Here is an 18475-nt window from a genome sequence, read left to right on the forward strand (position 1 = left end):
CTGCATCATAAGGTTCAGGGTTTAATCCCAATGCAGGACTTCAGCAGAAAAATCTCTTAAGGGTGTACTGCACTGTTGGCTGTGCTATTTTCCTGATGAGATGATAAACTGAAGCCCCATCTCTCTGCTCTGATGCATGTAAAATATCTGATGGCACTACTTTGAAGAGGAGCAGGGGAATTATCCCTGGTTTCCTGGTCAATATTTATCTCCCAGTCAGCATTATATGTCATTATTCCATGCAGCCCCAACTGCTCCAAGCTTACCATGTAACTGAAGTCCCACAACTCTGGAACTGTTGTCGGAATTCTTTTCTTCCACTCTTTCTAAAGTCTGGTGCCCAGAATTGGACACTATCCTCCACTTGAGGTTAGATCAGTGTTATAAAGGTTTACCATAGCTGCCTTGCGTTGTACTCAATGTCATTCCAGGCTCCTATGTGCCTTATGAATCACTTCCTCATTCTATTCTGCCACCTTCAACGATCGGTTGCTTCTGCACCCTCTTTTACTATTGTATCCTGTATATTAAATTGCCTCTTCTCGTTCTGCCTACCAGAATGTATTATTACTTCACTGCATTAGATTTCATCACCCCCATGTCCGTCCATACTATCAGCCTGACTATTTCCTCTTGAAGTCTATCACTTTCCTCCTCACAGTTCACAATAATTCCAAGTTCGGTATCATCAGGAAATGGTGACATTGTCCCCTGTCATGTCATGGGTCCTCGGTCTGAAGACAGGCCCTCGGCTCATTGTCTGCTGAAGCTTCATCCTGAGCCATTTTCTTGGCAGTTTTTGTCAGTGGTCATTGCCATTACCTTCCGCTCTCAGAGGCAGGGTAAGGAGGCAGGCTGCAAATCGACCTCAGCCAGAACAGGAATCGAACATGCACTGCTGCCATTATTCTGAACCACATATTAACTAACTAGCCAAATGAGCTAACCAGCCCCCAGGTCAAGAGTTTTTTTAAAATAAATTTAGATTACCCAATTATTTTTTCCAATTAAGGGGCAATTTAGCGTGGCCAATCCACCTACTCTGCACATTTTTGGGTTATGGGGGTGAAACCCACGCAGACACGGGGAGAATGTGCAAACTCCACACGGGTAGTGACCCAGAGCCGGGATCGAACCTGGGACCTCAGCGCCGTGAGGCAGCTGTGCTAACCCCTAGGCCACCGTGTTGCCCTCCCCAGGTCATGAATGAAGATTTTTTTAAAAAGATGGTCCTAGTATCGACCCCTGAGAAACCCCATTGTATACTTTCCTCTCGTCTTTGAAACAACCCTACAACACTACTGTATTTCCTGTCACGAGACCAACTTTGTGTCTATGCTGCCAGTGTCCCTATTCCATGGCTTGGACAAGCCTGTTATATGCCACTTTATCAAAAGCTTTGGAATTCCATGTACAATTCATTAACCCTCTCTGTTACCTCATCAAACAAAAAATGCAGTCAAATTAATTATACATGGTTTAACTTTAGCAACTCTGTGCTGGCTTTTCTTAGTTAACTCACGCTTGTCCAAGTGAATGTTAATTTTGTCCTGGATCATCAGTAATTGGCCTTTCCTTGCTGGGTTTATTCTTACGTCTTTTTTTGAAGAAATGTGTAACATTTGCAATTCTCTGGCACCATCCCTACATCTGAAGAGGTTTGGAAGATTATTTCCAGCACTTGCACAAATTGCTTTCCTCAATATCCTAAGATACATCTCACCTGATCTTGGTGACATATTGGATGGCCCCTACCGGCAGTGGGATTCTCTGTCCCACCAGCCGGCCAATGGGGTTCCCCATTGTGTGGGCAGCTCCATGGCATTGGGAAATCCCCGGTGTGGGTGATGTGCCGGCACAACGGTGAATCCCACCAATGGAGAATCCAACCCATTAACTTTAAATACAGCTAGCCTTCCTCATTCCACTTCTTCAGCAATTTTAACCCAGTGTCTCACCTACATCCTCTTTCACTATGACTTTGGCAGTATGTTCTTCCTTAGTAAAAACAGATGCAGAATACTCCGTTAATAGTATCTCAAGCACACCCTCTGCCTCCATGCAATTAATGCCATTTTAAATCCCTAATTCACCACACCTCTCCTTTTCCTCCCCTTTTATTATTTATATGCCCAGGGAAGACTTTTGAATTAATTTTATTTTAGATGCCAGTCTGTTCTCATACTCACATCTTTTCACTTCCCCTCTAAGCTTTCTATATTCAGCCTGGTTCTCACGCCTATAACCAGCCTGACATCTTTTTGAAACACCTTGGATGGGATTTTGTGATCCTTCCTGGCAGTGCGATCTTCTGGTCCAGCTGAAGGCAACTCCCCCATGACGGGATTGGGCGAGCCACCAAAAACACCGTAGACATCGGCAGGACTGGAAGATCCCACCGCCAGCTGATGGCGAGCTGCTTCTGCCAACCCCGCCAAGCGGGGGTGCCTGACAATTACTTCCCATTTTTCTGTTTCATCTTACTCTGTATCTCTTTCATCATCCAAGGAGCTCTGAATGTGTTTGTCTTGCCTTCCTTCCTCGTGGGGATGTACTTTGTTCCATTATAGCTTTTCTGATCATCTTTGGTTCAAGTTTACCTGCACCCAGATCCTTTTGCACTCCATTGAAGTTGACCTCACCCCATTAATTAATTTTACTCTGCTTTGCTCCTTGATCTTTTCTATTTCTTACCTAAACCTATGTTACTATGATCACCCTACTGCCTCTTGACCCACTTCATTCCCTAGACAGAGATCCAGCAATGCCTCCTTCCTTGTTGGGCCGGAAGCATACTGATTGAGAATATTATCCTGAAACACTTCAGAAACTGCCCTAACTTTGACCTTTACACTATTACTATCCCAGTCTGTATTGGGATAAAGGTCCCCTATTATAACGACTCTATATTCAAACAGTTGCTTGGTAAAACAGAAATTGAAAATTGCTGCAAAGAAAGACATGGGGAGGTGGCAGCATGATGCGGTGTCAAGGATGACGTAATCATACCGTGCAGACATTGGCTGGAATTCTCCGGCCATTCACTGGAGCAGAAAATCCCACTGGCAACAAATGGCGTGCCCCCTCCTGCCGCCGGGAAATACGCGGCTGGGAGGCCGGAGAATTCTGCCCAATGTCTCAGACCCCGTGAAGTCTCATGGCATCAGATCAAACATGAGTAAAGAAATCTCCTGCTGATTACCACATTACCAAAACTCCCCTCTCTGCTGCTGAATCAGTGCTCCTCCATGTTGAACACCACTTGGAGGAAGCACTGAGGGTGGCAAGGGTGCAGGATATGCTCTGGATGGGGGACTTCACTGTCCATCACCAAAAGTGGCTCAGTCGTACCACTACAGAATGAGCTGGTTGAGCACCAACGGACATAGCTGCTCGACTGAAACTGGGGCAGGTGGTGAGGGAGCTAACAAGAGGAAAAAACATACTTGACGTCATCCTCACCAACCTGCCTCAGCAGATGCATCCATCCTTGACAGTATCAGCCCTTGTGAAGATGATGTTCTGTTTTCACATTTAGGATGCCATCCATCATGTTGTGTGGCACTACCACTGTGCTGAATGGGATAGATTTTGAACAGACCTAGCAACTCAAGACTGGCCATCCATGAGGCTCTGTGGACCACCAGCAGCAGCAGAATTGTACTCGACCACAATCTGTAACCTCATGGCCTAGCATATCCCCACCAATCAGGGGATCAACACTGGTTCAATGAAGAGTGCATAAGGGAATTCCAGAAGTAGTATCAGGCACACCTAAAAATGAGGCATCAACCTGGTGAAGCTACATCACAGGACAACATGGATGCCAAACAGCATAAGCAGCAAGTGATAGACAAAGTTAAGCAATTCCATAACCAATGGATTAGCTATAAGCTTTGCAGTCCTTCTATATCCAGCCATGAATGGTGGTGGACGATATCTCACCATTCCTTCACTGTCGCTGGGTCAAAATCCTAGAACTCCCTCCCTTACAGCACTATTGGTGTACCTACACCACATGGACTGCAGCAGTTCAAGAAGGCAGCTCACCACCACCTTCTCAAGGGCAATAAATGCTGACCTAGCCAGCGAAGCCCACATCCCTTGAATAAATAATAAAAAAGACAATGTTGCTGAAGCTTTTCAACTTGACTCATCAACACAAATGCAAGAATGCCAAATTTTAAATGATCAAAATTGATACTAGAGGAGAAGATGGTTCTGATTGCTTAGCAAGTGAACCATGATTGGCCAAAGCATTGCCATGGAGAAAGCAACAAGGGACCATAGGCTCCCCACGCTTCCAGCTAATTTAACAAAGGAACGAGGCTTGGACATATTCTTTTTATTTGCGGAAAATGAGTCCCTGCGTATGAATGTATGTTGCTTTGAGAAAGCATGTTATGAGCTCAACTGTTTATCTTAAACTGATTGTTACTGGAGCTAATGGTGCTCATGATCGACTGGGCAGCATTTTCTGAACAATAAGGAAATAACATTTAACAGCAGACCCTTCTCAATCAGCCTGCCCTTGCAAAACCCCAAACCAGACATTAGTTAGATACGATTTTGCAAGTGTTTGGCAAGTGCTGCCCAATCTTGAGTGCTGCACCAACAACCAGTTTAAGATAATTAGTTGAGTTAATGATGTGGCTCATTTATGCTCGCTGGAAGCAACATAAGCAGTGATCGGTTCTCTGCAAACAAAAGGAATATGCTCAAACTATGTGCCTTTTGTGAATTATCCAGGAACGTGGAGAGCCTACAGTTCCCCGCTGCTTTCTCCATGGCAATGCCTCAACCAATCAGAATTGACTTGTCAACCAATCAGCAACCTTTTCTCCAGTAGCATAAACTGTTGTGATCATTTGATATTTGACATTCTTATGTTGTCCTGCAAATGACACGTTCAGCAACATGTCTCTTACCACATGGATTCTGTTCTTGACCCCTATTGGACATCCTCTCCATCCAGCACTGTAATATTCTTCGAGATCAATACTACTACCCTTCCGCCTTTGTCTCTTTCTCAATATGGCTTGATCACAATGTATCCAGGGGTTTTAAGTACCCAATTCTGACTTTTTTTGAGCCAAGTCTCTGTTATCGCCGAGACAGGGTATTCCAATAAGCCTGTCGTCATCTACAGCGCACCAAACATATTTATCACGCTAGGTGTATATCCATACTTGCACTGTGAACCTTATTACATTCCCTCCTACACTGATAGCATGCAATACCTTACTGTTTCTTCTGTCTCTCCCAATCCATCCTGCACCTTTCTCTTTCCTAATGTTACATCCAAATCGCCATTATTTACCTGTGAGCATTGACCAGCCATTTACTTTTACAGGGCTTAAAAGGTCATGGGATTTTGGGCGTAAGTGAGTTAAACTTAAGTTATGACCCATATGTTTTGTACATAATGTTTAGTGAAATATAATCTGTCCATGATGGTCATGTTTGTTACTGACTTGAAACTGTCTTTGTACATTCTAATATCATTCGGTACTTTATTGATTATTAAGGCTTTAAAATAAAACTACAGTTAAGGTATCTTAATAAAACATTTGGTGTTTAGACCTTGTATCATCTTTTTAATTGTATATGTTTTTGCAATGTACAGAATAGATCAATTTCTAGCAGTTGCTGTGTTTAAATAAAACCTTTCTTATATGGAACCACAGCAAAGAGCTATTTTGTTAATGTTAACATATTCACTCCTGAACTTGCTAAGATTAGATCATTTCTTCTATCAAAAACTGAATTTTGACTTTAACCTCTTTGACAGGTCCCAAAAAGATGAAAACCGTAATTCCAACATGACAGGTGGCAGATTGATTCTTACGGGCTTTCCAGCATATTACCATATTTGCTGATTTCCAACAGAATTATCACAATGAATGAGGAGAAAGATCCCCAGACCTCAGCTGAAATGCCAATTACTTCATCCAACAGTGTCTTAGATAAATGAACATTTATATATATATATATTTTTTTTTTGCTTGCTACTCACAGTGAAATCAGATTGTTCTTCGGACATTGAACAAAACACACTATTTTGCTCATCAAATCTGTGTTTATGGGTGTGGAGAGTTTTCCAAATGAGAATCTGATCCCATTCTCTGTATTCCCTTTTAATATTCCCTTCCTCAAGAAAATGATACAACTGCTTTTTGTATTTAAAAAGGGGCTCTGCTTCAATAATTGTTTGTGACAGAGCATCCCACATTCTAACTACTCCACGACAAAGATTCTTTCCAGATCACAACTTTAATTATGTTTGTAAATGTCTTCGATTTGTGGGCTCCTTGCCGTCTCACTGACCAATTGAAACAATTAATTACTACTCACCTTATCATTACTTTCTAATAACCTTGGAAGACATCTATCAACCCACTCTACCATCTTCTCGAATCTAATAAAAAGCCTATTCTCTTAAGTCTTCTTTCATAATTGACGTATTAAAGGGTGTGAGGAGCAAGCAGTAATGTAGAATGTGACTAGGTGGAAATCTGGAGAAAATATTCATGCTGTTTTGATAGCTGATTTGACCTTTTATATATTATAGCATTCTATGATCCATTGCATTCCTCATCTACACGCTGACCCTTGGTGACATAATCTGAAAGCACAGTGGTAGTTTTCACAAATACGCTGACAACACCCAGCTCTACCTCACCACCACCACCACTCTCAGTTCCTCCATTATTGCCAAATTATCAAACTGCTTGTCTGACATCCAGTACTGGGTGAACAGAAGTTTCCTCCCATCTAAATGTTCTCCTTTGGAGCCTGCTACAAATTCCAATCCCTAGCTACCCATTTCATCCATCTCCCTGGCAACAGTTTGAGCACACACCGGTCTGTTTGCAATCTTGATGTCCCATTGACCCTGAGGTGAGATTCTGACTTCATATTCTTGCCATCACTAAGAGAGCCTATTTCCATCTCTGCGACTTTGCCCCTGTGTCAGCCCATCTTAGAACATAGAACTTAGAACATAGAACATAGAACACTACAGCGCAGTACGGGCCCTTCGGCCCTCGATGCTGCTCCGACCTGTGAAACCATCTGAAGCCTATCTGACCTACACTATTCCATTTTCATCCATATGTCTATCCAGTGACCACTTAAATGCCCTTAAAGTTGGCGAGTCTACTACTATTGCAGGCAGGGCATTCCACACCCCTACTACTCTCTGAGTAAAGAAACTGCCTCTGATATCTGTCCTATATCTATCACCCCTCAATTTAAAGCTTTGTCCCCTCGTGTTGGTCATCACCATCCGAGGAAAAAGACTCTCACTGTCCACCCTATCTAACCCTCTGACTATCTTATATGTCTCTATTAAGTCACCTCTCAGCCTTCTCCTCTCTAACGAAAACAACCTCAATTCCCTGAGCCTTTCCTCGTAAGACCTTCCCTCCATACCAGGCAACATCCTAGTAAATCTCCTCTGAACCCTTTCCAAAGCTTCCACATCCTTCCTATAATGTGGTGACCAGAACTGCACGCAGTACTCCAGGTGTGGCCGCACCAGAGTTATGTACAGCTGCAGCATGACCTTGTGGTTCCGAAACTCAATCCCCCTGCTTATAAAGGCTAGCACACCATATGCCTTCTTAACAGCCCTATTACCCTGGGTGGCAACTTTCAGGGATTTATGTACCTGGATGCCGAGATATCTCTGTTCATCTACGCTACCAAGAATCTTGCCATTAGCCCAGTACTCTGCATTCCTGTTACTCCTTCCAAAGTGAACCACCTCACACTTTTCCGCATTAAACTCCATCTGCCACCTCTCAGCCCAGCTCTGCAGCTTATCTATGTCCCTCTGTATCCTATAACATCCTTCAGCACTATCCACAACTCCACCGACCTTCGTGTCATCTGCAAATTTACTAACCCATCCTTCTACACCCTCTTCCAGGTCATTTATAAAAATGACAAACAGCAGTGGCCCCAAAACAGATCCTTGCGGTACACCACTAGTAACTGAACTCCAGGATGAACATTTGCCATCAACCACCACCCTCTGTCTTCTTTCAGCTAGCCAATTACTGATCCAAACCGCTAAATCACCTTCAATTCCATACTTCCTTATTTTCTGCAATAGCCTACCGTGGGGAACCTTATCAAACGCCTTACTGAAATCCATATACACCACATCAACAGCTTTACCCTGATCCACCTGTTTGGTCACCTTCTCAAAAAACTCAATAAGGTTTGTGAGACATGACCTACCCTTCACAAAACCGTGTTGAGTATCGCTAATCAACTTGTTCTTTTCAAGATGATTATAAACCCTATCTCTTATAACCTTTTCCAACATTTTACCCACAACCGAAGTAAGGCTCACAGGTCTATAATTACCAGGGTTGTCTCTACTCCCCTTCTTGAACAAGGGGACAACATTTACTATCCTCCAGTCTTCCGGCACTATTCCTGTCGACAAAGACGACATAAAGATCAAGGACAAAGGCTCTGCAATCTCCTCCCTGGCTTCCCAGAGAATCCTAGGATAAATCCCATCTAGCCCAGGGGACTTATCTATTTTGACATTTTCTAAAATTGCTAACACCTCCTCCTTTTGAACCTCAATTCCATCTAGCCTGGTCGACTGAACCTGAGTGTTCTCCTCGACAACATTGTCTTTCTCCAGTGTAAACACTTGACAACAAATATCCATTTAATGCTTCCCCTATCTCCTCTGATTCCACACACAACTTTCCACTACTATCCTTGATTGGCCCTAATCTTACTCTAGTCATTCTTTTGTTCCTGATATACCTATAGAAAGCCTTAGGGTTTTCCTTGATCCTATCCGCCAACGACTTTTCGTGTCCTCTCCTCGCTCTTCTTAACTCTCCCTTTAGGTCCTTCCTGGCTAACTTGTAACTCTCAAGTGCCCTAACTGAGCCTTCATGTCTCATCCTAACATAAGCCTTCTTCTTCCTCTTGACAAGTGCTTCAACTTCCTTAGTAAACCACGGTTCCCTTGCTCGACAACTTCCTCCCTGCCTGACAGGTACATACTTATCAAGGACACGCAGTAGCTGTTCCTTGAAAAAGCTCCACATTTCGATTGTACCCATCCCCTGCAGTTTCCTTCCCCATCCTATACATCCTAAATCTTGCTGAATAGCATCATAATTGCCTTTCCCCCAGCTATAATTCTTGCCTTGCGGTATATACCTATCCCTGCCCATTGCTAAAGTAAACATAACCGAGTTGTGATCACTATCACCAAAGTGCTCACCTACATCTAAATTTAACACCTGGCCGGGTTCATTACTCAGTACCAAATCCAATGTGGCCTCGCCCCTTGTTGGCCTGTCTACATACTGTGTCAGAAAACCCTCCTGCACACACTGCACAAAAACTGACCCATCTATAGTACTCGAACTATAGTATTTCCAGTCAATATTTGGAAAGTTAAAGTCCCCCATAACAACTACCCTGTTACTCTCGCTCCTGTCGAGAATCATCTTTGCAATCCTTTCCTCTACATCTCTGGAACTATTCGGAGGTCTATAGACAACTCCCAACAGGGTGACCTCTCCTCTACTGTTCCTAACCTCGGCCCATATTGCCTCAGTAGACGAGTCCTCAAGCGTCCTTTCTACCGCCGTAATACTTTCCTTGATTAACAATGCCACACCCCCCCCCCCCTCTTTTACCATCTTCTCTGTTCTTACAGAAACATCTAAATCCTGGAACCTGCAACAACCATTCCTGTCCCTCTCTACCCATGTCTCCGAAATCACCACAACATCGAGATCCCAGGTACCAACCCATGCTGCAAGCTCACCCACCTTATTCCGGATGCTCCTGGCGTTGAAGTAGACACACTTCAAACCAGCGTCCTGCTTGCCGGTGCCCTCTTTGGAACTTTTAACCCTATCCCTGACCTCACTACTCTCAACATCCTGTACACTGGGACTACAATTTAGGTTCCCATCCCCCTGCTGAATTAGTTTAAACCCCCCCGAAGAGCACTAGCAAATCTCCCCCCCAGGATATTGGTACCCCTCTGGTTCAGGTAAAGACCATCCTGTTTGTAGAGGTCCCACCTACCCCAGAAGGAGCCCCAATTATCCAGGAAACCAAAACCCTCCCTCCTGCACCATCCCTGTAGCCACGTGTTCAACTCCTCTCTCTCCTTATTTCTCACTTCGCTAGCACGTGGCACGGGTAACAACCCAGAGATAACAACTCTGTTTGTTCTAGCTCTCAGCTTCCACCCTAGCTCCCTGAATTTCTGTCTCAAATCCCCATCTCTCTTCCTACCTATGTCGTTGGTACCTATGTGGACCACGACTTGGGGCTGCTCCCCCTCCCCCTTAAGGATCCCAAAAACACGATCAGAGACATCACGAACCCTGGCACCTGGGAGGCAACACACCAACCGTGAGTCTCTTTCGTTCCCACAGAACCTCCTGTCTGTTCCTCTAACTATGGAGTCCCCAATGACAAGTGCTCTGTTCCTCTTCTCCCTTCCCTTCTGAGCAACAGGGACAGACTCTGTGCCAGAGACCTGCACCCTATTGCTTACCCCTGGTAAGTCGTCCCCCGCAACAGTGTCCAAAACGGTATACTTGTTATAGAGGGGAACGAACACAGGGGATCCCTGCACTGCCTGCCGGTTCCCTCTCCCTCCCCTGACGGTAACCCATCTACTTTCTTCTTTTACCTGAGGTGTGACTACCTCCCTATAACTCCTCTCAATAACCTCCTCCGCCTCCCGAATGATCCGAAGTTCATCCAGCTCCAGCTCCAGGTCCCTAATGCGGCTCTCGAGGAGCTGGAGTTGGGTGCACTTCCCGCAGATGTAGTCAGAAGGGACACTAGAGGTGACCCTTTCCTCCCACATTCTGCAGGAGGAACATTTAACTGCCCTAGCCTCCATTCCCACTGAACTAACTTCCCAACTACTGAAAAATAAAAATAAAAAAAACTTGTTAGTTTAGCAATCCAACGGACAGAGCTTTTTTTTGGTTAGAGGAGGAGGATGGGTGGGAGACACTACGTAAGTAGTGTTTTGGGTAAAGCTGTCACTCGAGAACAGCCCCTTCATAAACCACCTTCAACTTACGCTGACCGCACTCCACGTATGCAAATCTCCCTGGAACAGCCAATCAGAAGCTCTGCTCTGCTGCCCTCTTCTGTAGAAAATCCTCATTCATGCCTTTGCTTCCCGTAGACTTGCTCACCCATATTCTACCCACCGTAAACTTGAGGCCTTCCAAAATTGTTGTCCGTGCCTTAACTCACATTAAATCCCATCCCCCTTTCATTGCCGATTGAAGATTGATTAACTATCAGTAAACAGAGTTGGAATAAATGGGGCAATTGCAGGTTGGTGAACTATAACAAGTGGAGTGCTATGTGAATCAGTGCTGGGCCTCATCTATTTACAATCTATATCAATAACTTGGATGAAGGGATTGACTGTTTGAAGCCACATTTGCTGATGATACAAAGATAGGTAGGAAACAAGTTGTGAGGAGGATGCAAAGAGATACAGATAGGTAAGTGAGTGGCAGATGGAGTATAATGTGGGAAAATGTGAGGCAGAAAGAATAGAAAATGGAATATTATTAAAATGGAGAGACTGAAGAATGCTTTTTTAATTATTTTGCAGGATGCAGGCAAAGCTGGCTAGACCAGCATTTATTGTCCATCTCTAAGAACAGAGCAATCTGGGTGTTCTTGTACATGACTAACAAAAAGTCAGCATGCAGGTACAGCAAGTAATTAGGAACGCAAACACAAAGTTGGCCTTTATTGCAAGGGATAGGGAATTAAATTCTTGCTACCACTGTTTTATAGAAGCTAGAAACCTCTCAACCCCGTGGAATGTTTACAAAAGGGTCACATGTTGGTTTACGGTTCTGAGAGATCAGAAGGATCAACTCTTGGGTAAAGAAGACATCAGCTCCTGAAGCTCCAGACCCGTCCCAGAGCAGACAGTGGATGAAAGTTGCTCCGGAAGCGCTCTACTTTCTGAATTCGATTGACAACAAGCTTGACTTGAAATCTACCTGAGAAGTAATGCAAGAGTCATCGATTGTTTCCCCGACCAATGCAGAGAAACCAGCCATATAACCCAGACGCAATTTCAAGGACTCCACTATCTAGTCTTTTCCCTTGAACCACTGACTTCTAACCTTTTGGTAGAATTGATCTATGTTATTTTGTTATATTTTCTGGTGTGTGTGTGTGAGGGTATTTAGAAAGTATTAATTTTACTTCCCTATTTCATACTTTAGGTTAATAAGCTTTGCCTCTCTACTTGATAAGTCTAGTTTTATTATTAATTAATAATTTTATTGCTTATTGAAGAAACCTGGGCATTGAGTGGTCATTCTAAGAATAATAGAGAAACTTTAGCCAGCTATGAAAATTATTTTAATACAAGTTGTGACCCATGGAGAAGAGGGACCAGAGACACACAGTACACTTCTTCCATCTCAGTCATAACATACAGTTGGGGCTCATGAGATTTAACCCAAGATGAAAAGGTATAATTGAAAAAGGGTAAAAGGGAACAACGAGGTTTCTTCTGTAATAAAGTTTATATTAGCATAATGGCTATTTTTGAGCCAAGTGTGTTTTTGAAGCAGCCTGGGTTAAATTGTGATTCTTTAATGACACGCTAACCTTTGCACAATTGGTGAGCACGGGGGAACAGTTACAAATAGGAACTGGAGCAAGAGCTAAGAAAGCAAACGTTCAAAAACTAGTGGCCGAAAAGCTGAACATGGAAGTGAAAGAATCAAAGGAACCTTCGGAATCATAAGATTCTGGTTTACATGGACATGGTTTCAGTCAGAACAGAAGTTTCAGCTAGGATTTTTGGTGAAGGAAAAGGCAAGAGAACGAAAGGAAAGGGGAAAAGAGAAAGCATTTCAGAGGCAGATCGAGCAGAAAGGCAGGAGCGAGAAAGGGAATTGAAGAAACAAAAATTCAAATTTAAAAGGGATTAAGCAGAAGGGCAGAGAAAAGGAACAAGACAAGGGAAACAAACAAGAAGAAAGGGAATAGTAACTTAAAGTGCTGGATGTATAACAACAGGCTATCCTTAACTCTAGGGGAATTGTTGATGGGGAAGATCCTGACTTTAACCCAAAACCCAGTGGAAACTGTTTGAATTTGTGCAAGCCCTCCCAAAGTTTGAGGAAAGGGACATAGAGGCATTTTCATTTCTTTTGAAAAGATTGTTAAGCAGATAGGGTGACAAAAAGGACATTGCTTATGCAAAGCAGATTGACTGGCAGAACTCATGAAATATATCCTTGCTTTCTGAAGAGGCTTCTACAGATTATGAGATGACAAAATATGAGTTGTTCCCCAAAATTAACAGGCAGAAAGTTCCGAATCTCTGGAAACAGTCTGGGCAGGTGTACATAGAATTTGAGAGGGTAAAGCAAATTAACTTTGAACATTGGATATGGGCACTAATGGTAGAGGCCACATATGAGGTTCTTAGGGAAATAATTCTCCTGGAGGAATTTAAAAATCCACTCCCTCCACTAGTAAGAACTCATGAAGAGAATCAGAAAGTTTCAATCGCTAGACAGGCAGGTTAGATCGCTGATTGTTACAAGCTTGTCCACAAGCTCACATCTTTTCTCCATCACCTTCGCAAACCTGAGAAGGATGCATTACTATGTAAGATGGGAGAGTGACATCAAGTAGGATGGGAAGGGAAAACTGGGAATGTACCTCCTCAGACCAGAAAGGAAAATTCTGAGAGTGGGAATTATCAGGGTGGCTCAGGAGAGTGGGATGGCTTAAGTATTCCCATTGCCACAATGTAGGACATCTTCTTGCGAATCGCTGAAAGTTAAGGGGTACACTAAATTGATGCCAAGAAAGAGGCCCAAACCAAGAGTACTACAGACTAAGCTGCAGCACTGACTACAGCTGTAAAGCTAGGTAGGAAAGGTGCTGTACGTGCAGGGGCAGTGAACAAACTACCTGAAAGCTACAGGGAATTCTTGCCAAAAGGAAAAGTAACTCCTTATCCCTCAAGTGAAGCAGGTCAATCAGAGATACAGAGGCAACCCAAACTCTTTTGCTGGGGATAGGCATGATTTAAACCCAATGAGTTCACTAAATGCCAAGGGTTGAGTGAATGGCATCGGTGGGGAGTTTACACCCATACCTTTGTATTGGGTGCACCTAGAATATGCTCTAATGTCTGGAATGGTAGCAGTGGGAGTTGTTTATCATTTTCCTGCAAACAGAGTTGACTGACTCCTCGGACATGATCCGGCTGGACTGAAAATATTTACGGAAAGACCAAGTGAAGTCGAGGAGACAGATCAATTGCGAGAAAATATTCTAAGAATATTTCCTTATGTAGTGACTCAAGCAAAGGCTAAAAGAGTTCCATCATCAGAGTTAAAATTAGCACTACAGATATTTGGCTATCTGAAACTTCCTTTGGGAATTTGGATAATCCAAATGAAATGTTCAGTAAGACTTCTCTGATTGAGGCTCAGCAAGTCAATCCAGGTCTAATTAAAGTGACACAACAGCTCAAAGCTGAAGCAGAAGGAGTTCTGGAATACTACTATTTTAAAAATGGGACTCTGATGAGGAAGTGGAGATCTCCTCATAGACCTGCAGACGAAGAGAGGATGGTGCTTCATCAAGTAGTGGTACTGTCAAAATATTGTCAGGAACTATTAAGGATAGCTCATGAAATTCCTATGACAGGGCACGTGAGGATCCTAATGATCCAAGCACGTATAAGTCAATATTTCTATTGGCCAAGTCTTCACAGGGACATGGAACAGTTTTGGAAAATGTGTCATGTATGTTAGATAGTGGGAAAACCGCAATCTGCAATCAAACTGGCATCACTAATTCCCATGCACGTTTTTGGAGAACAATTTAGTAGGGCGTTGGTAGACCAAAACCAAAAGTAGGACGCCCAATATATACTCACTATTTTCGATATGGTTATTTTGTCCCCAGAAGCCATTCTCTTGAGAACAAATTCTGCCCGGCTAATGATAGCGAAATTCACTTGACATGGATTACTGATAGAGGTCCAATCGGATTAAGCTTCCAATTTCATGTCTAACATTTTTCAGGAAGTTATGAATACACTGGGTATAAGACAGTTCAAGTCCCCAGCATACCACCAACAAACTCAAGGAATTTTAGAACGGTACCATCAGACCCTTGGAACAATGATTAGGGCACTCTGTCAACACTATCCCCATGATTGTGATAAGGGGTTAGAATTTCTTTTCTTTGCCATTAGGGACACACCTAATGAATTTATCGGTTTTCCTCCTTATGCATTAGTTCATGGTGGTGTGACAAGTCCTCTGAAACTAATCAAAGAAAAGTATTTTGTCGAGGGATGAACATTCCATGGTAGATTACCTATCTGGGTTCAAGGAGTAGCTCAGAAATGCCTGCTGGGTGGCTCAGGACTATTTTAAAGCTTCCCAAACAACCATGAAGAAATGGTCAGACAAGTATGCCAAGACCTGAACCTTTCAACCAGTGAATGATGTGTTAGTATTAGTATTCAAAGGCTCCACAATCTATCCTTTTCCCTTGAACCACGGACCTCTAACCTTTTGGTAGAATTGGTCTATGTTATTTTGTTATATTTTGTGGTGTGAGTTAGAGTATTTGGAAAGCGTAATTATTACACTTTCATATTTCATACTGCAGGTCAATTAGCTTTGTATTCTGCTTGATAATCAGCTCGATACTGGGCCAACTAGGTGCAGTACAAATTAATGCTGAGCACAGCCATTTTAGTATGCACCAGAGCCACCGCAGGTATGGAGACAGGTTTTATAATCAATTAGTAATTTTGTTGTTTATTGAAGCAACATGGACATTGAGCGGTCATTCTGAGATTAATAGGTGAACCACAAATTTGACCACATAGCTAGCTGTGAAAAACATTTTAATATATTTTGTGACCCATAGAGTAGTGGGACCAGAGACAGATAGTGCATTCCTCCCATCTCGGTTGTAACAAGGTTGGGCCTATACTCATGGGAGTTTAGAAGAATGAGAGGTGACCTTGTTGAAACACATAAGATTCTGAGGTGCTTGACAGGATTGACGCTGAGAAGATGTTTCCTCATCTGGGGGAATCCGGAATTAGGGGGCACAGTTTAAAAATAATGGGTCTCCTATTTATGATGGAGGTGAGAAATTTCTTCTGAAATGGTTGTTGGTATTTGGAATTCTCTTCCCCAGTTAGCAGTGAGGATTAGATGATTGAAGATATTCCAGTTAGAAAGATTTTAGGATATGGGAGAAAGCAGAAAAGCATAACTAAGGCCACAATCTGATCAGTCATGACCTTACTGAAAGGTAGAGCAGGCTCGAGGGGCTGAATAGCAGAGTCCTGTTTCTGGTTCTTATGTGTTTACCCAGGTGCTTACTGACCTACAATGGTTCCTGGTCAAGAAACGTTGTGATTTCAAACCCCTGCGTGATCTGGTCCCTGCCTATCCCTGTTGTCTGCTTCAGCTGCACAACCCTCCAAGATATCTACCACCGTTAGTGGTCATGCCTGCAGTTGCTTAGACCTCAAGCTCTGGAGTACCCTCCCAATATCTCTCCGTCTCACTACCCTCCCTACTTTCCTCTTTTAAGGCACTTCTTAAAACCCACCTCTTTGATCAGCTTTTGGTCAGCTGACCATATGTATTTCAGTGTCATGTTTTGTTCATACAATGCTCCTTTGTAGTGTCTCGGAATGTTTTATTATGTTAACGGTGCTGTATGAATATAAGTTGTTGTTATAACTACAATCTTTCCTCCCTGATAACATGTTAAAATAGCAATATTGATCTTATTTTAAAAAAATCTTTTCTTGCATACATTGAGGTGTTACCTACGTTGTAACAGGAAATATCGGCACCTAGGAATTGGAAAGGAAGCAAAAACAGAAATTGCTGGATAATCTCAGAGGGCCACTCAGCCTCAATGGAGAGAGACCAGATCAGACCAGACCAAAGTTTCGAGCCTGGATGACTCTTTGCCAAAGCTGAGAGCTGTCAAAGTTAGAAAGGAAGAATCTATTTATGTCTGTGTTGAAGTTCAGTTCTGCTTTGGGCTAGTTTTTACAGTCTAATTTTCTGCTTTCTTCTGATACCTTTTATCTATAATTGTAATTGGTACATTTTTCCAGTATTAAAAACGATGGGCGGGATTTACTCACTACCTCGCTGCGTGTTTTTCGGCGGCGGAAGTGGCCCGCCAGCGGGATCTACCGATTCCGCCATTGTCAACGGGATTTCCCGGTGACAGCACTCCTCGTCACCGGGAAATCCGTGCGTAGGCATGGGATGGGAACTTCCCGCTGCTGTGAACAGCCGGTAAATCCCACTCCATACTTCAAATTATCACAGCTTTGAGTCATGTTTTTTATGTTAGCATTTGAAAAATATGTACAATTATTTGGGAAAAATCTTATTCAAACATATAATCAAATACCATCTGTCATATGCCTTGCATCACCTGTGGCAATATAATGTCCTTCTCCTCTGACACCCAACCAATCACCTTTTAGGAACATAGGAATAGGAGTAGGCCATTCAGCCCTTCGAGCCGATCCTGCCATTTAACGATATCATGGCTGGTCTGTGGTCTAACTCCATATACCTGCCTTGGGTCGATATCCCTAATGTCTTTGCTTAAGAAAAATATATCTATCTCAGATTTAACATTTTCACTGAAGTATTTTCAAAAACTCAAGAACCACGCCATCAGGCTGTTATTCCTTACTAATTTCTACATCATCTGTCTTAACTGCAAACCTATGGTTGTCTTAATTTTTTAAAGATGGTCCTGGCTGTCTCCATACCTGCGGTGGCTCTGGTGCGTACTAAAGTGGCTGTGCTCAGCATTAATTTGTACTGCACCTAGTTGGCCCAGTATCTAGCTGCCAGTTAACTTCTGTGGTTTTGGTTGCAAAACAACTGTGACAAATATTTGGGACAATTTAAAGTGCTGTCTCTCCTTTTTGTTTCCCACTACTCTCCCATTCACGTTCTTTTGCTTGCTTTTTGAAAATAAATCCTCTCACCACCTCCCGCTCTCTTCCCTTTCCTTTCCTAGACTGCTTGACGTGTGTTCTATTGAAATCTATTTCTGAAATTTAAAAAATGCTTTTCCTTCTTTGGTTTCTTCAGCACCTTGGTTAAATCTAATGATGGAGCTTGCATACCTAATTTCGTGACAACACTTTGCACTAGTTATACCAAATGTGTGTCTTTATATAGCTTGCAGGGCCAGGAATAATTCTAGTTTTTTTTAAAGAATGCATGTACTGTTACTTCTTAGAGTGCATTTATTTTATGTGTGCGTAGTAATATGCTAGAAGGAATGTCTATTCGCAAAATGGATTACTTAAATGTAAAATTATCTAAATATTTGTTTGAGTATTTGATCTTCAGTTACTTTATTCTCTGTATTGGCG

General features: G+C 42.8%; 1 protein-coding gene across 3 annotated transcripts in view; it reads left to right on the plus strand.

Annotated features, from left to right (window-relative positions):
* The window catches only part of tmem174 (transmembrane protein 174), an 81731-nt gene that overhangs the window by 22365 nt on the left and 40891 nt on the right, over positions 1 to 18475 (plus strand). For 2 of the 3 annotated variants that reach the window (XM_038805449.1, XM_038805450.1), the window contains exon 4: positions 5792 to 6423. The exons of the other annotated variant lie outside the window; for it this stretch is intronic. In XM_038805449.1, coding sequence (XP_038661377.1) covers positions 5792 to 5879 — 88 coding nt within the window. In that variant the 3' untranslated portion in view covers positions 5880 to 6423. Of the gene's footprint in view, positions 1 to 5791; positions 6424 to 18475 lie in introns of those variants that run through there. 3 annotated transcript variants of the gene reach the window in all.

Source organism: Scyliorhinus canicula, chromosome 8 (assembly GCF_902713615.1).
Source record: "Scyliorhinus canicula chromosome 8, sScyCan1.1, whole genome shotgun sequence".
NCBI classification, from domain to species: domain Eukaryota; kingdom Metazoa; phylum Chordata; class Chondrichthyes; order Carcharhiniformes; family Scyliorhinidae; genus Scyliorhinus; species Scyliorhinus canicula.